The sequence below is a fragment of the Peromyscus maniculatus genome, chromosome 4, assembly GCF_049852395.1.
Source record: "Peromyscus maniculatus bairdii isolate BWxNUB_F1_BW_parent chromosome 4, HU_Pman_BW_mat_3.1, whole genome shotgun sequence".
NCBI lineage: Eukaryota > Metazoa > Chordata > Mammalia > Rodentia > Cricetidae > Peromyscus > Peromyscus maniculatus.
The window spans coordinates 104,532,734-104,556,623 of record NC_134855.1 but is presented as its reverse complement, the minus strand read 5'-3'; the positions used below and the strand labels follow the sequence as shown (position 1 = coordinate 104,556,623).

Here is a 23,890-nt window from a genome sequence, read left to right as displayed (position 1 = left end):
TATACCGTGTGGCATGTGGGCAGATCACATGCCTAGCACATGTGTTAGAGTTAAAGGACAACTTTGTGGGGTTGGTTCTTATGGAACCCTTTCCAGGGATCGAACTCAAGTTGCCAGATATATTTGGCCAGTGCCTTTACCTGCCTAGCCATTCACCCACCCAAGTAACCATTTTCAAACAGCTCTGACCATGTTTCTCTCATTTAATAAAACCCTATTTTACATTATTACTCATTATGCTCAGGTTGTAGTGCACATACATACACTCACACAAACATCAACACAAAAAATGAATAAATAAAAATAAACACTTTACCATGTCCTGACTACTTTTCATTCTTTAATACGAAAACATTTTTATTTATTTAGTGTGTATGCATGCTGCACTTGAGTGTGACTATGGAGTCAAGTGTGGAGGTCAAAGGGCAACTCTGAGAAGCTGGGTCTCTCCTGCCATCTTGCAGGATCCAGAGACTGAACTCACAGCAGCAGGTCTGTGCATAATGCCTCCATCTCAGTAGCCCTCCTTCACCTTACTATTCTATTTTCTAAATGATATTATTTTATTTACTTCTATTGGGGAGGGCTCAGAGGACGACCAGCAAGCAGGACTTGGTTCTCTCCTCCTACCACAGGGTCCTAGGGATCAAACCCAGGCATCTTTAGCTGCTGAGCCATCTTGTTGGCCCTCCATCTTCCTTTTTGAGACAGGGCCTTTCACTGAACCTGGAGCTCACTGATCACGGGAGGCGGGCTGGCCTGCAAGCCCCCAGACTCCCGCTCTCTGGCCTCCGGAGTCCTGGGATCCCAGGTGTATGGTGCTGCACATGGCTTTGTTGTGGGTGCTGGGACTCTGAACTCAGTCTCACGCTTGCACAGGAGGGACTTTACCAACTGAGGTCTCCTTAGCCCCGCCCCCCCCCCAACTGATTGGCTGCTCTACCAACCTTTAGGAGATTCTCATCAGCTGCCTGCCTCAACTCCTTTCCTAATGAGCTGACTGTTTACCACCTCCATTGAACAGCATATTAATGCTACAATACAGTGGGAAGTAAGCATTTCTTGAAAACACAGAGTACTGAAACAGCAAGGAGAACTTAGCACCTGCCAGGAACGAACTATACAGCATGATTAGAAAACGAACTTTAGGCGCACGCCTTTAATCCCAGCACTTGAGAGGCAGAGGCAGGTGGATCTCTGTGAGTCTGAGGCCAGCCTGGTCTACAGAGCGAGATCCAGGACAGGCTCCAAAGCTACACAGAGAAACCCTGTCTAGAAGAAAAAAATAAAACAAAACAAAAAAACCCGAACTTTATGTTTCCATTAGTACAATGTTAGTGAAGGAAAAAAAAATCTGCTTTCTTTTCACTTTTACTTTTGTCTTTTCACTTTTTCAAATAAGCAAACAAATAAACATATTCCCTTATTCTTTCTACAACTGAGAATGAAGTAGGCAGAACCACCATGAGATGAAATCAACTAAAAGTAGAGCAATCTAAAGCCGAAGCTCCCCCCAGCTGGTGGTGCACTCGCCTTCCCCAGCCTGAAAAGCACACTGCCTTCAAGTACAGTTCCTTCTTCAGGCCCTCCTATCTACAGGACAAAGGTGAAATGAGCTTTAAGCCTTGGTCGCTTCGCAGTCTGTCTGCTCTCTAGTCTCGGGCACTGTCACAGTGCTCTCTCCAACACAACCGTCCCCTATCCAGATCGACGGCCATCCGGCCCCAGTCATTCAGTTCTCCACTTGTCTCTGCGGCTGCAAAGCCCACTGGACACTCAGAGCCCAGAAAGTTGCTGCTTCCCCATGGCAGAGAAACTCGGGTCTCCTGCTCTGCTCTCCAGTGGCTAGCAGAGCAATGGATGACTGGGCTCGACACTGGTCTTAGTCATCACAGGGAGTCCATCTTACCCATTTTTATGAACTTGCATTTCATACAGAAATTTCCTTTATCACTGCTTAGATTTCTAAGTGCAAAGGACCTCAAAATACATTGGACAAACTGTACACTTCTCAGTCATCTTGGGATATAAAAGGTTTAGAATTCAGTTTATGTAGATTAACTTGAAGATGTATACTATAATACCTTCTCTTTATAATTCTTTTTTTTTTTCTTTTTGGTTTTTCGAGACAGGGTTTCTCTGTGTAGTTTTGGTGCCTGTCCTGGATCTCACTCTATAGACCAGGCTGGCCTCGAACTCACAGAGATCCACCTGCCTCTGCCTCCCGAGTGCTAGGATTAAAGGTGTGCGCCACCACCACCACCACCACCACCCAGCTTTAAATAACTATTGTTAACATTTCAAACTCCAATGAAACGGAACTAAGATGATGTTTTAAAACCAAAATACTGACATTTCACATCTCTCATGCACAAAAGCAGGCAAACCACCCTCCACAATGACAGGTTGACACTCCAGAGTGACCCCGGGTTCACACTGAAATGGTTTGTTTGTAAACATCTGCTCCTGTCCTGAGCACGTATGAGAATTCTTCTCATCATGACTCTCGACAGTACCCATGGCAGCCGTCAGCAGTACTGCAGAGATGACTTAAACTCTGAGTGCTGGTGGGTAATGTATGGACCCCAGGCATTAGAAGAGGGACCGACCATTTGCTAGCTTCCTCAGGACACTTGTGCCGGTCAAATCACAACACAGTGTCACCAGCCTGGCTCTTCCAGTCACTTCAGAACACAGGCTTTTGCTACAGGCTGTGGGAAATGGCCACCAGCTAGGTCTGACTTCTTGTAAGTGAACTAATAAAACTGTGGCAACAGGGGTGAATTATTATTTTTTTTTGTAGAAATAAAGGTGATGAGATGTACAGATCCTTCCGATGTTTCCTAAGGTGTCACAGGTTACAGGTAACTCTGTATATTGTGTCAACATTGTATCAAAACAAAAGATAATAAAGTTAGTAAAAAAAAAAAATTAAAAAAAAAAAAAAAAAAAGACAATACCTGTGGAACATTCTTTGTAGCAGGCACTGGCTGAATTATGGGTGAAGCTTCAGCTCTGGGGACGGCACTCGGTCCTGCTAGAGCTGACAGGCTCAGTGGTCTTGGCTTTTCATCTTGACCAGTTACCAACTCTGCATTTTCATCTACTTCTATAGGTGGAGTAGGCATCTGGGCAGGGAGCTTGGGAGGAACTGGTTCTTCCAGTGAGGGATAAGTAAAATCCACTAAAATCCCCAAAAAACAATGCATGTTTTTTAAGAACAGCAAACGCCACATACAATGTTTATATGTTAAGCATGCTCTTTGTGATAGCTAAATGGGAATGAAATGGCAATCACTACAGTCTTAAAGAAAACATGAACCCTTAGTCTGTAGTATTTTGCCTGAAAACAAACTGCACTGACTAGGACAAAGGCATACACAATCAAAGCTACCCTGAATATAGAAATGTTTTATTCTATACTGAAGCAAGTTTAAACAAATTTTTCACATACATACATGAGACAGACACCTCTTCAGTTTTGTTTCGAGGGGGTGGAGTGACCTTAGCATTTGTTGTATACTGCGGATAGCAAAGAAGCCAGTTTTCGTAGCCGCCCTCCAGGACCAAAGGCTCATGGCGCAGGATAGTTTTACTTTCCCACTACAAAATAAGACAGACGATTCTAAGATGGAAGCAGTCTCCTGACAGCAAAAACCACAAAGCACAGTAAAAACCAAATGTAGAACTATTCACTGTCAAGCAAAATGAAAGCAAAGGAGTTAAACTGAAAATCCAACTTTAAATGAAGTATTAGATATAAATCAATATAAGTTTTAAGTCAAGAAACAATCCACGATCTTAGAAGGAAAGTTATAAAATAAATACTAGACAAAAACTAATGAAAACTTGACCACCCAAAGATATTCCTTAGTGTTTTGGAGCTAATTCTTAGTGTCCCACATATATACACACTTTTCAAAATGTATTTTTATAAAACAATGAAACTCTTAATTTGTAGCTTTTTCTTTTACATGAATCTCATTAACAGTTGTATCATTTATAATGGCTACACTAGTGTGTGTGTGTGTGTGTGTGTGTACACTGGTAACCCCAATGCTGGAATAAATACCAAAGATAAGCACACATCCCATCCCCCTTAATAAAATTTCCAAAATTGGAGTAGCTGAGTCCAGGCTCAAAAACACCTTATGACTTTCAACAGCCAATGTTCACCTCTAAGGTGGTTACTGAATACAAATTTCTAGGCACACAGCTGGTTTAAAAGTCTAGCAGAGCCAGTCAAAACCAGTCTCCACAATTTCCCAACAATCACACAGAACTTGTCCAAGTAGCAAGGGGAGCTGCCAACCTTGAAAAGGGCGTCTTTCAGACTCCGTAGAGTGGTCCCAAGCAGCAAATCTTTCGCTGAACTGAACCAGTCGAGGAGCACCACATAGTCCACACTCCCCCTCTTTTTCCAAGTGTCTTTGGAGTCGTCTGAGAGTTTTGCTTCAATCCAACTAGCCGTGACTCTGAAGTGAATGAGCATTTGAGACAAAATGTTAAGACAAAGTGGAGAAATGATCCTCGTACTCTGCCACACCAGAACAAGCTTTACTCTACCCCTTCATTGGTGCTTTTAATAATTATTAGGGAAGGAAAGAAACAGACTTAATTCTGACCCTTTTAAAAAAAGATGGGGGGGCACAAAACTGAAAACAGGAGATCATCTGGACTTCCTCAGCCAAATCTAAACTGGAGGAGAACTAATGACTAACTTCCTAACTAAACTAGTTCCTAACTAGAACTAACTAACTTCCTAAGCAACATTACTCATATTTAAACTTACTTCTATCTATACATATAATAACTAAACAGTAAGACTTAATTTAATTAGCAAGCACACACAGCCCTAAGTGTGGCAGATACTATTCTGTATGCTTTGGATCTTACTGAATCCTTACAACAGTACAATCAGGAGACATTACTCTCACCTTATAGCTGAGAAATCATGGCATACAGAGGTCTTGCAACCTGTCCAAGGTTACAGCATAGGTCTGCACTTACATCCTCTCTTCAACATGTTCTCAACTACACAGGAGACACAGTATTCAGCTCCTCTTTTGCTCATAGGGAAGCTCGCACACATCCTCACCTCGGCCTGTTACACACACCGTGATGCTCTTACCACTTCTTTCTCTTAACTGCCTGCTGCCTTTGCTCGTTCACACCAGCCACTGACCTTTGACTCTTGATTTATTCAGATGTGTTCCTGCCTAAGGGCCTCTATTCTTGCTGTATTCTCTGTCTGCTCCCCATTCCTGACCAGAGAACGGGGCACCACCCATCTCCCCTACATATTCAACACTTGCTAAGAACTGTTCTGTGAGTCTTCTTGAACTAAACTTTAGGATCTACTCCAAGACAGACATACCCACACATCCCAATACATACCCATCCACCCACCACACCTTACTTATTAACATAAAGAACATTATATTTTTAATTTTTATTTTCTTATCTGTCTTATCTAGTTAATTAAATCTTTATAAAGGCAACAACTTTTATCTGTTCACTGGTTTAGCCTCATCACTTAGAACCCTAGTAACCCAGCCTACCTCTCAGTAAATATTTACTGAATGAAAGAATAAATAACAGATCCATCCCTTTAGTAAAAGGTACCACTGCTTAGATACCATTCAGTATTTAGTAGGCATTTCAGTATTTAACTGACAATACCAGCAAGCTGTGTGGAAATAGTGAAACTTTTCCCCACAAAGAAAACAAAAAGGCTCTGGATGAAAAATAAAACAATGTTTCTAAGTAATAACATTAGTTACTCTATCTACTAGGAAGTGAAGAGGAGGAGTGAATATAAAATACTATCTCCTAGCTGTCCTTATAGAGACATATCAAGATGCACGACCTACAGAAAATGGAAGCAAATGGAATGTGATGTTCTTAAGGGGCACTTATTTGCCCACACATTCCTTTACGGTTGGTAGTCTAGTGAACATATGTTGGGAAATAACAGAATCAAGAAGTGTCTCCTAAATTTAAGTTTCTCATGTATTATCTTCATAATCTGTTCTATAATTTAATTTAAAATGTAACTTAATAATTAATACAATTTAATTATACTGTTTATTTTAATAAATTTGTATGTCCCTGTATAAATGGAAAAAGCACCATCATATCCAAATAAACTATATTGTCGTCACACCAGGGAACACACAGAGCAATGGTAATGAACATAGGCACTTACACACAGTAATGGAGATGACTATCAAGACATAGGATGAATGGAAGAACACAGTCACTTACACACCAGGGAGGCCAAACGAGACAATCACAAATTCAAGGCCAGCCTGTTAGCACGGAACCCCGACTCTCTCCTTTATTTATTTATGTTTCTTTTTGTTTTTTTCTTTTCTTTTTTAAAAATTATTTATGTATGCATTTTTTTCAGGTATGAGTGCTCTGTCTGCATGTATGCCTGCAGGCCAGAAGGGGGCATCAGACCCCATTTTAGATGGCTGTGAGCCACCATGTGGTAGCTGGGAATTGAACTCAGGACCTCTGAAAAAGCAGCCAGTGTTCTTAACCACTGGGCCATCTCTCCAGCACCTCTTTTAGGCTTTTCCAGACAGGATATTTTTGTGTAGCCCTGGCTGTCCTGGAACTCGATCTGCAGACCAGGCTGTCCTTGAACTCAGAAATCCATCTGCCTCTGCCTCCCAAGTGCTGGGATTAAAGGTGTGCACACCACCGCCCGGCCATATTTTTTTAAATCTATTGTTTTTTAAATTTATTTTTAATGATATATTACATCCCCACTGTAGTTTCCCCTCCCTCCTCTCCTCTCAGTCCTACCTCCCACATTCCCTCTCCCCCAGATCCACTCCTCCTCCATTTCTATCTAAACACACAGCGACCTACCCTGGACTGATAGCTTCTTCAGGAACACTGAGAGAATCTGAGATACAGGAATGCTGATAATCTTGTATTTTTCGAGCATCCATTATAATCAAGCTGATGTTTTTATCCATCATCATTGTATATAGTTCCTTTGCTGTGATCGCTCCTTGGAATTGAGAGACACAGTAGTAAACAACAAGAAACGCCCAGTTCTATGTATGTGCTGGCACGTTAGCAAACATGGAAGAGCAAAGTATAGTTGGCATCAGACTTGCCATCCCACTGTATCATTTTTTATCTTTTATATGAACATTAGGTATACTTCGTGTTAACATTTACTAAGAGACAAATTCCATGTCTTATTTAGATATAGGCTGGACACATAGCTTGATGGAATAGTGTCTGCCTAGCTGTGCTCAGCTCTGTTTTGGTTTGGTTCCATTTCACTTCCCATCGCCCAATAAAAACTTCATATCAAGGTCACCACTGTATCTGGTGTTCGTTCTACTACTAACGAACTTTCTTAAAGAAAGAAAATTAAATATGCATCTTATTAATACAGAAAACAATTTCACACGCAAAATCCATTGTTAATAGAATCACAAGGGGTAGTGATGTGGCTCAGCTGGTACTATCCAGCACACTGAGGCCCTGGGTTCAGTCCCTAGCAACTGCACAAACTGGGCATGATAGAGTACTTGCATTAACATTCAAGGTCATCCCGGACTACATACAAAATTCAAGGCCAGTCTAGGGTAGATAAGTTGCTGTTAAAACAAACAAGTCTCAAAAGGTTCTAGCTTATCTTTTCTAATTCTTTTTCAAGTCTCTGGAGAGGTGCTATGAGGATATCTGGATGTTCAGATTTCCAATTATTTATTTAATTGGGATGGGGTATGCAACTTAGCAAAAATAAACCAAAACAAAGCTCTCTATGTTGCTATTTTTTGCCAGCTTTACGACCTGAACTGAAAGAAAGATCAAACACCATCACATGGAACTTTCGATCCAAAAGCTGTTTCTGCAGCTGTGAGAAACACAGGTGATCTTAGGCACAGCTGCTACAACCTCTTTCCTTCCTCTCCAGTGTCAGGGTCATTTTGACAGTGAACAGACTAAACAAGCAGAGAACAGCAGCCACCCAGGACAATAACTAAGCATGATGAGCTACAAAGGAATAAATGATGAGAACCCATCTTAGGATAATCAACAAGAGCTTCTAGGAAGGTACCTTACTCAGTGTATTTTTAGAATTACCGTAGGATAATATGCTAGTACATGAGTGCTTTGGATTACATATAATTATGTTTAATTTAAATCTTGTCTGAAAGAGAAAAAAATTTCTCTACTAGATGAAGTCAACTTCCTAACTCTTGTTGGTAGGTCATGTATTTGTCTCTAGAACCATCACCTATGGATACGTACAAATTACTAATTCAGACTTTTTTTCCCCAGAGGGTGAGGGTACATGTTAAATAATTCTTACAACTTTACAGTCACAAATAATAATAGCTAATAACCCTTAAATTTACTACAGATTCTGAAAGTTCAATATGTATTAGCTGAAATTAACTATGAACTGCTTTCCTTATCAACTCCTTTAACAGTTAATATTAACTATGGGTGACACAGTTCCATGGTCTGAGGTCCTATTTGGGTGGAAAGGAGAAAGGAGCTGAGAGCTAGCAGTCACCTCCCTCTGCTTCCTGACATGACCAGCTGCCTCAGCTCCCAACACCACGACTTTCCCACAGTGATCAACTGTACCCTGGAACCGTGAGCCACAAACCAACTTTCCTTCCATAAGTTGCTTTTGTCAGAGTATTTGCTTTTCTTTCCTTTCTTTCCCTCCCTCCCTTCCTTCCTTTCTTAGATTTACTTATTATACAGAGTGTTCTGTCTGCATGTATGTCTACAGGCCAGAAGAGGGCACCAATCTCATTACAGATGGTTGTGAGCCACCATGTGGTTGCTGGAAACTGAGCTCAGGACCTCTGGAAAAGTAGTCAGTGCTCCTAACCTCTGAGCCATCTCTCCAGCCCCAGAGTATTTTATTTTTGAGACAGGGTTTCTCTGTGTAGCACTGGCTGTCCTGGAACAACTCACTCTGTAGACCAGGCTGGCCTCAAACTCACAGAGATCCACTTTCCTCTGCCTCCAGAGTGCTGGGATTAAAGGTGTGTGTCCCACCACCCAAGATTGTCTGAGTATTTTATCATAGCAACAGGAAAAGAAAATAATAACCCCCACTTTACAGATGGCTAAACTGAGGTAGAATGGTAAATATCATATTCAAGATATTGAGGAGCAGCTTCTAAGAGTCCATCCTCTTAAACACTATGCTACATTTAACCATTGCATCTAGATAGAAAAAAAGATAAGTAAACTGCACATTACCACATCTTATCATGCCAGGCTAAAATAATCATAAAATATCCCAAGTAAATCCATGCAGAACTTACGGCATTTCCATCCACTCGTGGAGTGAGGAAAACACGAGTCTACACAGAGCTCACAGCACTGAGACCCTCACTGTAACAGTGAGGGCTCCTGAGAACCCGAAAGGGCGTCCTTTCTCACATACCTCTCTCTGCGGCTCCGCCCTTCTCACTCTTCTCACCACTGATCTAGTTCACAGAGGAAAAGAGTTTCAATGTCACAGCAAAAAGGCTCAAGTTTAACACTTCATTGCAATTAGAACTAAGAAATGCAGTGTGCCAAGTACTTGCATTCTATGAAAATGCACATCAAAAGCTCAGGAGGGGAGCACGTGCCTCCAGGGCATGAAGCACTGGGTCCAATACCCAGTGATACCCTCCACCCTCAAGTATTCCGATACATGGCGGCTTTGCTGCGTTCTTCTAACAGGCAACAGCTAAAATAACCAGCAGCAGATAGTACTTAATTAGAAAGTGCTTCTTACAATGAAACAGCAATTCTAGCTTCTCTAGTCAGTGTCTTCCACTATAAAATGAAAGGAAAATCAAGTAATACAACATACTACTTAGTTTACATCTTCTAACTGAGAACATGAGATAACACTCTAAGATGCTAGCTCATTTTACAGATGGGAAAACTGAGGACCCACCTGGACCTACGGATCAAGCTAGAAGCACACATGTGCATGCACATTTGCACAAGTTATGTGTATCAGCTGCCTCCTAGTGTGATACAATATGAAACACAGGGCACCATCTACAGAGAATTCTTATCATGAAACAAAACTTGCACATGCCAACAATGCAGGAAATAAAAAACCCTACAGGTTGGGGCAAACAACACAAAATGTGGTTCACTTTCTCTATTTAGTCAAGTACATGGTATGAAAATTCAGAGGAAGAGACTCTCAAATGGAGATTATTTAGAGCCTTAAGAGATATAACAAGGAAAAGACAGTTAATGGTTTTGCATCATGATTCGACAAATCAACTTTAACGATCATGTTAAGACAGGTAGGAAAGTCTGCTATATAGGCTGAGCACCAGGTATCACTAAGAGTTACTGTTGAATTCAGGGTGGGATATAGGACTGTAGTATGTGAGGTGGATAGCAAAGTGTTCAGCATTAAAGCAGCAAAGCAGCTAGAGACTGCTGTCCAGTACTCAAGCAAAAGGAAGCTTGAGTAGGAGACAGAGAAAGCAGGGCAAATGGTGAAGTAAAGGACCAGTGATGTAGCTCAGCTGGTCATGTGCTTGCCCTGGCACCCCGGTAACTGGGTGTGATTACACAGGCCTTTAATCCTAGAAATTGGAAGGTGGAGGCAGGAGGAGCAGGAATTCAAGGCCAGGAATTCACTTGCCTACATAGTGAGTCTGGGCTAGCCTGGGCTACAAGAGACCCTGTCAACAACAACAACAACAAAAAAGTGACTGACCACTTTTGAAATGGCAACAAAATGAAAAAGTTCCCTTCATACCATTCTTTTAAGTCCTGTTATTTGGTTATAATAACAGGACAAACATCTCCCTAAGTTAGTGGTTTCGTCCTACAATCATGAATTCCAAATGACAACAGTAACCCACACACAAGAGACATACTGCTACAAATGTTTACAGATGCACAGGCCACCGCAGGAAGCAAAGCAGAAGTTTCCACGGATTTCAACCATTGAGAAGAAATGTATACTTAGACTAATTTCTGAGAAAGGAAAGAGGCACGGTGACAGCTGGCAGAGACCGAGTCACTGGTGGATTTGATAAGGAGATCTTGTCCATGTGCTAGGAACACTGAATGAAATGCAGAGCGACAGACAGACAAAGGGAAAACAAACAGAAGGAGGGAGAAAGGGAGGGAGGGAGGGAGGGAGGGAGGAAGGGAGGGAGGAAGGGAGGGAGGAAGGGAAGAAGGGAAGGAGGGAAGGAGGGAAGGAGGGAAGGAGGGAAGGAGGGAATGAGACTCCAGAAACAAAGACTGTCTGGGACCAAAGAAAGCAGCAAGCGAGGTCTTCTCTCTTTTTTAATTTATTTTTTAGTTTTTCAGGATACGGTTTCTCTGCATAGCCCTGGCTGTACTGGAACTCACTCTGTAGACTAGGCTACCTGCCTCCGCCTCCCACATGCTGGGATTAAAGGCATGCGCCACCACGCCTGGCCTGCCCCACCACGCCTGGCCTGCCCTTGGCCCAAGTCCTTCTCTTAATGTAGATTTCATTATGAGGCAAAAGATATCTCAGACCCTGTTTCAAGACCTTCGTTTGGCAAATAAGGAAACTGAGTCCAAGAGCTGCCAGCAGAACACAGCTGGACCAGATCACAATCAATCGCTTCCTCCCGTCCAGTTTAGTCACTGCTGTAACGAGGCACAACAACGCTCCTGTGCAAGCTTACAGGAAAACCCAGAACCACCTGCAGCTGGGACATTGGATTCAATTTCTGATCGAACACATGAAATATTATCCCTGTTGCCTCAAAGAATTTCACAGTGGTACCTCAACTCCTTACAGGCGGTCACCTGGCAAACAGAACCAGTGTTTCACAATAAAGTTGAAGTACCCTTTGAGTTTTGTTTTTGGAATCCGACACATTCTCCGAGGAGCGTGTGACCACTGCGCCACTGTCCTCTCTCCCCGCCTCCTGCTTTTTCTGCTGCTGCAGCTGCTCCTCCTCCCGTCTGTCCTTTTCTTCCAGTTTTTTCCGAACTTCAGCTTCTTCGTATCTAGTTGAAAGAAGAATTCTGTTATAACATGACCGAGTACAGTTAAAGGAGTTCATGTTCCACTACTTAGCATCCTGCCTCAGGCACACTTTATGGCTTTTAACTCAAGCCCCTTCCAACTGAAATTGAATTCTGGTAGACTTCCCATACAAACCACACACATCTGCTCTCAGAGGCTGGCTACATGTTTATTTTAAACTGCACAAAAGCCTTGAAAACAAATGTTATGCTCTTAATGTTCCTTTTGCTTTTATACTAATTTCAAATTTTTAATGATCAAATCTGCTACAATTTCCTTTTTAAAATACAAAAACTCTTTATTTTGTATTTTCTCTGTAAGAGAAATTATCCCAATATCACAACTGTGTTGATTTAAATCAAAATGTTAAGTATTCAAGAACGATATTACTCACACTGTGGGAGACCAGCTCCCACCTTTTGAAAGGGTTCCTTGGAGGAGCAGAGAGGAATAAGGAATTTTTAGATTGAAAGATAGCAGAGATGAGACAGACAGAAACACAGGATAGCTTCAGGAGAACCTGGGTCAATACCCAACAGCCTCTTCTGTCTCTTCAAAAGGGCTTTTTATAACAATGCCAAAGGGTGGGGCCAAAGACCCCCCCCTTGCAAGATCAAAGCACACTGCACAGCTAAGTGCAGACCCTTCCAAACACCTGGCAACCATGCATGTGGTAAAGTCATCCCTTATGAAGCAGTGCTGCGTAAAGTAAGCTCAGAACTCACGAGGAAACCTTTGTGGATTCCCACACCACACCAAGTGGAGAGTCATTATCAAAGTTAAGAACTGACTGTCTTAAAAAGGATGGCTTTACTGAAATGTCTAGTGAGCCGGAAGTTAAACCAGCTATGGTGACTACAATTTGCAAAAATACTGCCGGGCGGTGGTGGCGCACGCCTTTAATCCCAGCACTCGGGAGGCAGAGCCAGGCGGATCGCTGTGAGTTCGAGGCCAGCCTGGGCTACCAAGTGAGCTCCAGGAAAGGCGCAAAGCTACGCAGAGAAACCCTGTCTCGAAAAACCAAAAAAAAAAAAAAAACAAAAAAAAAACAAGGTATTTGGCATATTCTCCACAGAATTAGAAGCAGTACTTTTGGGAATGTATGCTAACAAAGAGCTGTGACCTTGCTTATTCTGTCATTAGTAATGATGGCAATGCCTGCTGGTTCTGAATTTAAGAGGATGGGGGAAGGAGGAGACAGGTGCGGGGCAAGGGAGAGGGCGAGAGAAGAATACAGAATGGAGGGAGAAAGGGGTAATAATTGACTCAGGTTGGTTAGTAAAGAACGGATCAAACTTTGACGTTATTATTCTGTTTCCTCCATACATGGCATAGTATATGGAGGGCAGATGCCCCCACAGACAGATACAGCTCTGGACAGCCACAGAGACAAGGAGCAGGCAGGACAGTCAGTACCTAAGGAGCACTAGAAATTTCCCAATGTAAGAAGAGAGAGAATGAGAGAACAGTTTAGAAGGTCATGAGCACAATCTCAGATGGAGTTCCTGGATGAAACCAAAGGCCTGTCACATGTATAGCTGGAGTGTCAGCAAGAGAATGAAACAGAATAAGAATATTTGAAGAAATAATAGCCCAAACTCCCCAAATTTGATAAAAGACATAGATTTACAGATGCACAGAGCTCAGAAGCCCAAACAGGAAAAATACCAAGAAAAACAATTACATCATAGTCAGACTAAGACTAAAGAGAAAATCTCAAGTCAGAGATTGTCATACATAGCATCGATAGATTAGTGACAGGACCAACTGCTATGCACTTCCACATCAGAAACAATGAGGACAGCTGGACATGGTGGCACAAGCCTTCAATCCCAGCACTCCAAGGGCAGAGGCAGGTGGAGCTCTGTGTTCGAGGCTAGCCTGGGCTACCAAGCGGGGCAAAAGACAAAAAAACGAGTACAAGCACAGAACCCTGTCAACCTGGAATCCTAAATCTTATGAAAACATTCTTTAAGAATAAATCAGGTGATAAAGGAACTTGCCAGAAAGTCCTGGTCCCCAGTCTTCTTCACATGGTGGATGGAGAGAATGATTCCCACAAGCTGTCCTCTGACCACTCCACACACAAGCTGTGGCATAAGGGCACCCGCTCAGACCCAAAACAAACAAGCAAATGAAAAACAGGAGTAGAAATAAAGTATGTCTAGATGAAAGGGGAGAAGTTGTTCCTAACAGATGGGGACTACCAGAAAAGCTGGAGAAATTCTCAGAGCACAGGAATGAGTCAGACAGAAACATGCATCTTGAAGCAATGGAGAGCGCCAGAAACTAAAGGAAAGGAAAGGCAGGTAGAGAAGAGTACTTTCCTCTCTTACTTCCTTTAAAGCTTACGTGCTACAATTAGACTAGGCATGAACAGAGGAAATGTACCACTGAGACAGAGATTGTCAGGATGAATGAAAAAGTAGGATCTAATTATACTGGATGGGCTAAAAGTAATGATGGAGAGAAGCAAGGTTGATCTCAAAGGACAGAGATTATTTCCAGATTAAAGAGACACATAATGATAAAATTCATCAGGAATTTATGATAATCATAAATGTGTAAATGCCTAAAAACAGAACTTCGAAATACACAAAAGCTCAATGAATTACAAAGAGAAATAAACAAATATTTTAGAGATTTTTAGCACCTTGTTACAATTACAACTTCCAAAATCAACACCCTGAAACAAAACAAGAACCCAAAGCAAACCACCCCCACCTGCACTAACAAGCAGCTCAGCTAAGCCAGGCCTGTAAACGCAGGTCTCCGCCCTGACTATTGGAGCAGCTGAAGCAGGAGGGCCACAAACAAGGCCAGCCTGGACGACTTGGTGAGACTATCTCAAAATAAAAAGGAAACAGCACAACCAATGACTATGTCCAAGTGTGTATGTGTTGGGATGTATACGTTAGAGCATTTGCCTAGCACAAGGCCCTATGTGCAAAATCCTTAAGCGGGGATGGGGGTGGGGGGGGGGAGTGGACCTAGTTAAGTAAGATCTGAACAGCTTCCAACAATGCATGGGAGACCTAAACGACAAACAGTAAGTACTAGGGTTTGATTAAGGTCCCTGTCAAGTGTGATTCCCCTCCCGACCTCCCTTACCCTGTCACACTCCTGCTGAAATTGTATTTGCATTGTGAAGTTAATACAGAAGAAAATTCCTGTGACTATGTTGTTTAGAGGGAGGGCTTTTGGGAGGCGATCAGAGTTATAGGTCAATGAAGTGAACACATCTTGACAGCTTTAAGGGAGAGGCCAGAAGTGACACTAACACCCAAGTCCTCACTGCGATGTGATGCTGGCAAGAGGAGGCCTCTGCTTTAGGTTGGGTGCATCACACTGTCTAACCTTTAGCCTTCAATAAACCTCTTTCTGTTTTTACTACATAGCCTGTTTCAGGTATTTTGTTGTGGTAATGAAAAATGGATAAATCACACACGGAGAACACCATATGCAGCAGCCATTACACTTTCTTTTCAAGTACACGCTGCACACTGGCTAAGATAAGACTGTTTAAGGATCAAGTATCTCCAGCTATGATGAAATTGAAATAGAATCAGTAAGATATTCAGAAAAATCTCACATTTGAAAATTAAGCACCATTCTTCTAAGCAATCACAGGTCAAAGGACAATTTAGAAAACAGTTAAAAATAAATGACATAGCTTTTGAATTGGAAGAACAATACACACTCTTAGATTTATAAAACTACTCAGTACATTTGCTGACATAGTGGTACACATCTCTAACCTTAGCACTCAGGAAGCAGAGAGAGAGTGCTGTGGGTCCCAGGCAGCCTGATTTCCACAGCAAATTCCAGGCCAGCTAGGGTTACAGAGAGACCTCTGTCTTTAACAACAACAACCACCTACACAAGTAAGTGTATCCTCAAATCTCTGGGAGAACCATGCTTCCTGGTATTCACTTCCATTATTTGTCAACCACACTGTTGGGAACTTGCTGACAGAAGAGCAAGCATCATCCCTATTTCCTGTGCCAGCATCCATCTCTACTGTCATCAAACAGAAACGAAAGGCTTGGAACTGCAACTGTTTTACCCAGCCAGTCCCTTCAATGTAAACCATCAGAGGACCATAAAGGACGGCGTCACAGACCAAGACTACTTCTATTGTGAATGACAACAGTGATAGGGAACACTTACTCAGAATCTACTGCAGGCACCAGTCTATCGGAACAAGTCTTACATTTGCTTACCACATTAAGAAGCCCTGTAAGGTAGTGTCTTGTTTTTTCTTCTATTGCTTCGCTCAAATACTCTGAACTACAGAGATTTAAGAGAGAAAGCGCTTACTCTGGCTCATAGCTCCATCAGTAAGGAGGTCAGAGTGGCAGGAGCCTGAAGCAGCTGATTACACTGCATTCACAATGAGCAGCAGAGAGATGATGCAAGCTGCTTTTCCACTTACACAGCCAGAATCCCAGCCAGAGAACTGTTCCACCTGTCCTACAGTGTCGAATCTTCTAACCTCAATGCAATCAAGATTCTCCCACAGATGTGCCCAGAGGCCTATAACCCAGGTAATTCTGGATTCTGTAAATTGAGAATTAACAGTAACCACCACAGGTGGTTATTCTTATCCCAATTATAGATGAGGAAAAAACAAGCTGACCAAGTAACTTGCCTAATAGCACACAAGAGTGAGAGGAAGAACTGAGACTCAAACCCAGGGAGTCTGGCTCCGCACGTACTCAAGCTACAGACCTCTTCTCTAGTACCAATCTATAACAGTAAGGGAACTGTCTGCCCTGAGAAGTACAGTCAAGGGCTGGGGTGCACCTGAGTGGTAGAGCGCTTGCCTGGTATGCACAGAGCCCTAGCTAGGTTCATTCCCCAGCACTGCCAAAACAAAAGGGAACAAAAAAAGACGGCCAGGCTGAATTTGATTTGAAGGTAGAAGTGAAGAAATTTCAAGATTCACTTCTTGACATCTCTGTCATCTGCACCTTACCTTATCTGCTATTTGTTCTGTAACTACAGTGACAGTGGAGCTCTGTAACATACTTACACAGATCTCATGCTCTTTCTACTCTGGATAACCTGGAATGAGATCAAAGTTTGCCCTCCATCTAGCACTGGCCTCTGGTTCCATTACCTGCTTGTCTAAGCCCTTCCTTTTGCTGGGATTCTAATACCTTCTGACTTGATCAAATTAAACCCAAAATTCCCCATGGATTTTATAACATGGATAAAAAGGAAAGGCATAGGGGAACACGTGTTTGACAAGTCTCACCTAACACAAGGTAACATTAAAACTTGTTTTCTAGGCACTAACTAGGTATTTTTCTAGTATTTTATGGAACTGGGAACTTGGTCTGCCCTAGCAGCACGGTCTGCCCTAGCAGCACGGGCTGCTCTTCCAAAGGACCTGAGTTCAATTCCCAGCACCCAAATGGCAGTTCACACCTATCTGTAATTCCAGTTCCAGGGCTTCTGACACCCTCACACAGACATACATGCAGGCAAAACACCAAGGACCATAAAATAAAAATAAATTATATATTTAAAAAACAAACAAACAAACAAACAAACAAACAAACAAATAAAACTCTAGCCAGAACCGTTCTCGAACTGCTGGTCTGACAAGAGGGAAATCCTAACATCAGAGATTTCTGACTCTCAAAAGGGAAGAACTGACTTGACTAGAGAATCACTAAGGGCAGACTTAGAGTATGTTAATCAGAGCTGTTCTAAGCATCAATGAGAGAAACCAAACATGTGGGCAGCGGGAGAAGACAAACGGAAAAGCTTCTCCTCAGTCAGTTGCACAGTAACCTATACCATAAGAAAACCCCAAAACACACTCAAGGCCCCAGAGGGAAGTCCATACCAAGAACCCTATTGTACCACCATGTAAAGAGTAAACATTCTTATCAATGAATTGGTGGAGAGTTATTTCCTCAAAGAAAGGTGATAGATAAGAAAAAGAGATTGCCAGCAGTGGTGGTGCTTGTCTTTAGTCCCAGCACTCAAGAGGCAGAGGCAGGATCTCTTGAGTTCAAAGCTAGCCTGGTCTACAGAGGGAGTTCCGGGACAGCCAGGGCTACATAGAGAAAGCCTGTCTCAAAAAACAAAATAACAACAACAAAAATCTTCTTTCACCTGGATACCGTATATGTGAATCATCACATATTAATTTGCTTTCTGAAAAATTCAGCAACCACAAGATTTTCCTCTTTTTACTACAAAAGCAATAGGATATACAAAGTAAATAAATATTGGAAGTAGAAAATTTATCAATATTACAACAACCTGGGCTCAATTATTTTTTTATTGTCTTTTAAAAATATGTTTCAGGGGCTGAGGGATGCAGCCCAGTGGTGAAGGGCGAGCATGGCATACAGGAGACCCTGTGCCTGATCCCCAGGCCCAAACAACAACAAATGCACTCTTCAAGTCTTCCTTTAAAAAGAGATTTTGGGGTTGGGGATTTAGCTCAGTGGTAGAGGGCTTGCCTAGCAAGCGCAAGGCCCTGGGTTCGGTCCTCAGCTCTGGGGAAAAAAAAAAAAAGAGAGAGATTTTTTTTTTTTTTTGCTGGGTGGTGGTAGCACACACCTTTAATCCCAGCAGTGAGGCAGAGACGGGAGGATCCCTGTGAGTTTGAGGCCAACCTGGTCTACAAAGCAAGTTTCAAGACAGCCAGGATGGTTACACAGAGAATCCCTGTCTTGAAAAACAGAAACAAAACCCCCAAACAAACAAAAAAGTATTTTCAGCTGTGGGTAGTGGGTGACACATACCTATGGTGCTTGCACTCATGAGCCTCAGGATCACAAATTTGTGGCTAATATGAAACTAACTCAGAGACAAACAAAAGCCACTCTTTTAAAGCTCCTTGTAATGACATTCTCAGCGAAGAAGCCTTCACACCGTGCAGGAATACATCAGCCTGCCAGTCTTCTATCTTCCCTCCTGTGCATCATGTGCCTCATAATCTGTCCTTTTCCACCACCAAGGTTTGGGTGGTCTCTGTCACTTTATAGAATTAGAATGGTTAGTCATTAACGACTTCTAAGCTCTACATATGGGCAGAAATGTTACTAGGATCTGTGTTACAGCAGCATATTGTTCACAGGGGCAAAAGCTACATTTAATGAATGACTAAAAAGTAAAGCAGTCTGTCTTTGTAAAAGATATTGGATGTGAAAGAGGAGGGGGAGAGAAAGAGGGAGAGGGGAGGGGGGGAGAGAGAGAGAGAGAGAGAGGGCGAGAGCGCACCAGCATGTTCGTGAGTGCACATATATGGGAATCAAAGTAAGGGACGACTGGCTGCTCTTGTTTATGACCCAGGTTCTGTTCCCAGCACCCACAGGGCAGCTTACAAAAGCTTTAACCCCAGTTCCTGGGGATCTGCCTTTGCAGGAATTGCAGGCACGTGGCACACAAATGCAGGTAAGACATTCACACACATAAAATAAAAAGAAAATACATCTTTTAAAAAGGGTGTGTGACCCTTCAGAGATGGAGTTTAGGCATTTGCAGGATGCTTGGCATGTTATGAGGATGCTGGAATCCTGATGCAGGTCCTCAAGACAGTGCGACAAGAACTCATACTGCTGAGTCATCTTTCCAGGTCAGCATACTGATTTTAATTTCTAATTTAAAACTGTATTTCTGTATATGCATGTCTGTCACATGTATGCAAGTACCTGTGCAGGCCAAAGAGGACATTGGATGCCCTGGAGCTGGAGTTAACTTGCTGGTTGCAAGTTATCCGATGTGGGTACTGGAAACCAAACTCAAGTTCTCTAAAAGAGCAGAAAGTGCTCTAACTGCTGTGCTATCTCTATAGCCCCAATTCTTTTTTAAGAATATTTTATTTTATTTTATTTGCATTGGTGTGAGGGTGTGAGATCCCCTGAAACTGGAGTTACAGACAGCTGTGAGCTGCCATGTGGGTGCTAAGAATTGAACCTGGGTCCTCTAGAAGAGCAGTCAGTGCTCTTTGCCCTACAGTCTTAATTTGTAATCATTTCATAAACTGGTAAGGCAGTCATGGTAAATACTGGAATTATATTGTTTTCAAGCATATGTAACATTTGCAACTATGGGGAGATTAAAACTAAGAGTAAATACTTCATTTCTATATGATTATATCTAATAACAGTTTCTAGTACATCATGTAGTATATGAAGAATTAAAATTCCCCTTTTATTGTCAAAAAATTTACAAATATCATAACATATGAAAAATGGACATGATTTCTAATGTAAAACATCAGTGCTATCTTAATAACCTAAAATTTTCATGAAGAATATTAATAGTAGCACATCAATATGGACAATACAGCAAATGATTTTCAGTTCATGTATTTCTAGGAAATTGGGTATTATAGGTATGGTTAGATAGAAATGAACAAACCTAAATAGTATTATCTTCTAATATGCATTCTTTCACAGAATTTATAGTAATATCTGTACCTCAGTTTAAGGCTCTCGGAGAGTCTTTCAGCTTCTTCAATAGCTTTTTTGATGTTTGCAGGTCCAAGTATTGAATGATAGTAATCCTAAAAGTATATGAAAACCATTCCACACTGTTAGTACGGGGCACTGCTACAGCACTGTTATTATATAAAACACTAAAATCATGGTGCCATAGAAAAGGAAGTTTACATGAAAACTGAAGTATTTGTTTTAAACTTCTAACCTATTTAAATGTACAATTATTGACCAACTGTCTCAAAAGTATCCCTGTATATCATCAGTATGCAAAAAAACCCACTATGTAATACATTTAAGTTATTTATAAGAAGCCATTAAGTGTAAACACTATTCTTATTGCTTATAAATAAATGCCGAGGAGTTTGTGAGAGCCAAGCAGGCTTTCTTCTTACTAATATGCAACACACTAAGTTCCTTTTCTCCAGTCTCAAAGGAGTAAAGCAGATTCTGCAAAGATGCGAAGAGTGGGATTTATTTATTTATTATTTGCCAGAAGAGGGGCTCAGTATGTATTCTAGGCTGACTTAGAATTTAGGGTCCTCATCCTCAACTCCAAATAGATAAGAGTATGGGGGTGTTCCTCTCTGAGAGGCCATGTTTCCTTGTATTAAACAAAGATATTTTTGCTTCTATCTGTATTTGTAATAGTTACATGCAACTAGAACCAGGTTACTTGACACCTAAAACAAGTTTTATACTTGAGGGAATTATGAATTTCTAAAATCAAGTAATAGAAAATAATAGTATAATCTAACTAAAAAAAATAAAGGTTTGATGTGGAAGTTACTAACAAGCATAATGAAGTTTGTTTGTTTTTATAAATAACTACTTCAAAAGGTTACTCACTGTGGTCAGTGAAATTATCCAACCAAGGTTTTTTGGATCTAATTCACTACTGCCACGGTGACCTTGTAAACAGAACCTATTACAATAATAAAAACGTGGCGTGTGTGTGTGTGTGTGTGTGTGTGTGTGTGTGTGTGTGTGTGTGTGTGTGTGTGTATAAGGTAGTAAGAAGGACTATAAAGATAAAAGGACTCATCTTCAGCAATGAGAAGTGGTCAAGAGTGGCAATGGCAAAGAAAATCCATTGTAACAGTTATCACATATCTATGCATCTATTTAAAACAAAAGAAATCATACTTGATTGTTTACTTTCTAATGCCTAACTATGTCAGAAAAGCCCTTTACCAAGTAATACCAATAAAAGTGTAGTTTATTCAAAATTGCACCAACTGAACTACAAGTACAATATGTTTTTTTAAAAGTATAATGCAATCATCACTGCACAGTTCTTACAAAAGTAAAACACAAAGTAAAAACAAAAATGGTCTCATTAGTTTTAATTTCATAACTCAATTAGAAAGCTAGTCTGACAGCCTGCTTTATCTCACTTAAATGCTTTTTTAAAAAATGCTGTGTTTAGGCATGTCTATCACAAACTATGAGGCAAGAGTCCTCTACTATTAGTGGGGATCCCTAGAGGCACAGTTATCAGCATAGATATTGTTGATAACATGACAAGTGGCAGTATCGGGAGCTAACACCTGATTTCTATCAACTAAAGACTCTTCACAGGTTCATCAGCACAACTTTCCTGTTCCTCTCCGACTTCCTACATCAAAAGGTTAGCCAGTGGGGACGTGACAGTGCACACCTTTAACCCCAGCACTCCCGAGGCAGAAGCCAGTCAACCTGAGTTTGGGCTATATAGTGAGACCCTGTCAAAAAAAAAGCGGGGGAGGGGGCAGGTCGTGTGGTGCTGACCAATAATTGTTAGAGGTTTATCAGCAACGCTGATAATTTTTAAATGTAACTGAAGATTTTTAAAACAACTCTAGTTTCTTGAGAATTTACTATGCCAGTATTTTACTCCTTCTCTTCCTTCTCAGATGACCCTGAAAGCAATGTCCAGAATTAAGCATGTTTCAGTTATATCACTATGCCCTCTCTACTACATTAACAACTTTTACTTACAACTTAAACACTTTGGCAATATAAAATAAGAAGGAAAACACGTAATTCTGAAGGTTCAGTTACATATTCTCTCCCTACCCAATTTAAGTAATTGTAACTATAAAATATCTAGGTACTTCACATACTTGAAGTACACTAGGAAGGTTAGAGTCAGTGAACTAGAACAAAAACAGTTCTAAGACAGGGAAGACGACAAGCAAACAGGGAACCAAGCAACTGTAATATCCCAACTAACAGCCTGGGTTAGCCGACCCTTCACAGTAGCTTCCTAACCTGACCTTCACAAACTCAGTGACACTGGAAACAGAAAGAGCTCTCGTCAATCAAAATTACTTCAAACCTATTCAAAGAGGAGGAGCAGACAGCCAAAAAAGGTAATTGCAACCTTGCCAGAGGGAAAAGCACTACTAAGTTCTAAGAGTAAAACAAAAATCAAACATACACAAAATCAGTTCAAGAACAGACAAACATCAGACAGTGGCCCCAAAGCTAAGCAATCCTCCAGCTTTCCAAGCATTTACTTTAGGAAGCAGGTGGAGGGTGGGAGCAGGGGTTTTACACATCACCACAGAAGTGGAAGGCAGAACAACTTGTGGGAATCAATTCTTTTACACCCTGTGGGTCCAAGGAATTGAATCAGGTCCTGGGGCTTTTCGGCAAGCCATCTCACCAGCCAGCCCACTTTAAAGGCAATTTCACATGAACAATTTTTTTTTTTTTTTTTTTGGTTTTTCGAGACAGGGTTTCTCTGTGTAGTTTTGCGCCTTTCCTGGAGCTCACTTGGTAGCCCAGGCTGGCCTCGAACTCACAGAGATCTGCCTGGCTCTGCCTCCCGAGTGCTGGGATTAAAGGCGTGCGCCACCAACGCCCGGCTCACATGAACAATTTTAAGAGTGTTTGAATTCAGACATGCTTCTGGCTTCTTAATCTGCAGATAAGTAAGCCTATAAATATTAAAAGATGTTTTCTACCATGGCAGGACTAATTTGGCCATTTATGGACAGACAGATGAGTCCCTAAGTGCAAGGGGACACTGCTCTAAAAGCCAGTAACCATTAGCATAACTTTGCTGATCGAGAACATGTCCTACTATCATTAGCTTAACCATTAAAGGCCTCCCTCTTTACTAAGAAAAGAAATGTTATCAGTCACAGTTCTCTGGGGAGAAAGAAAGGACTTCAAATAAAATTTGTTCCTTTTGTAAGTCAACTTCTCCACTACAGAACAAAGTATTAATTTTGAAATGGTTGGATATGATGGTGCACCATTGAAATTGCAGTACCTTGGAGATGAGGCAGGGGATTGTAAGCTCTAGGACAGCATGGCTACAAGACCCTGTCTCAGGCAGAGAACGTTCCTCTGTGGGTGAGAGTTCTCTAGGCAGGATTTTGCTATTTCTATGTGATAACAA

General features: G+C 41.5%; 1 protein-coding gene across 2 annotated transcripts in view; it reads right to left on the bottom strand.

The window, feature by feature from the left end:
* The window catches only part of Usp8 (ubiquitin specific peptidase 8), a 58,612-nt gene that overhangs the window by 22,408 nt on the left and 12,314 nt on the right, over positions 1 to 23,890 (bottom strand). For both annotated transcript variants that reach the window (XM_006986472.4, XM_076570570.1), the window contains exons 4-10: positions 20,482 to 20,567; positions 11,853 to 12,015; positions 9,446 to 9,488; positions 6,883 to 7,027; positions 4,313 to 4,475; positions 3,459 to 3,603; positions 2,961 to 3,184 (exon numbers count right to left, since the gene is read on the bottom strand). In XM_006986472.4, the coding sequence (XP_006986534.3) occupies positions 2,961 to 3,184; positions 3,459 to 3,603; positions 4,313 to 4,475; positions 6,883 to 7,027; positions 9,446 to 9,488; positions 11,853 to 12,015; positions 20,482 to 20,567 (969 nt within the window). The remainder of the gene's footprint in view (positions 1 to 2,960; positions 3,185 to 3,458; positions 3,604 to 4,312; positions 4,476 to 6,882; positions 7,028 to 9,445; positions 9,489 to 11,852; positions 12,016 to 20,481; positions 20,568 to 23,890) is intronic.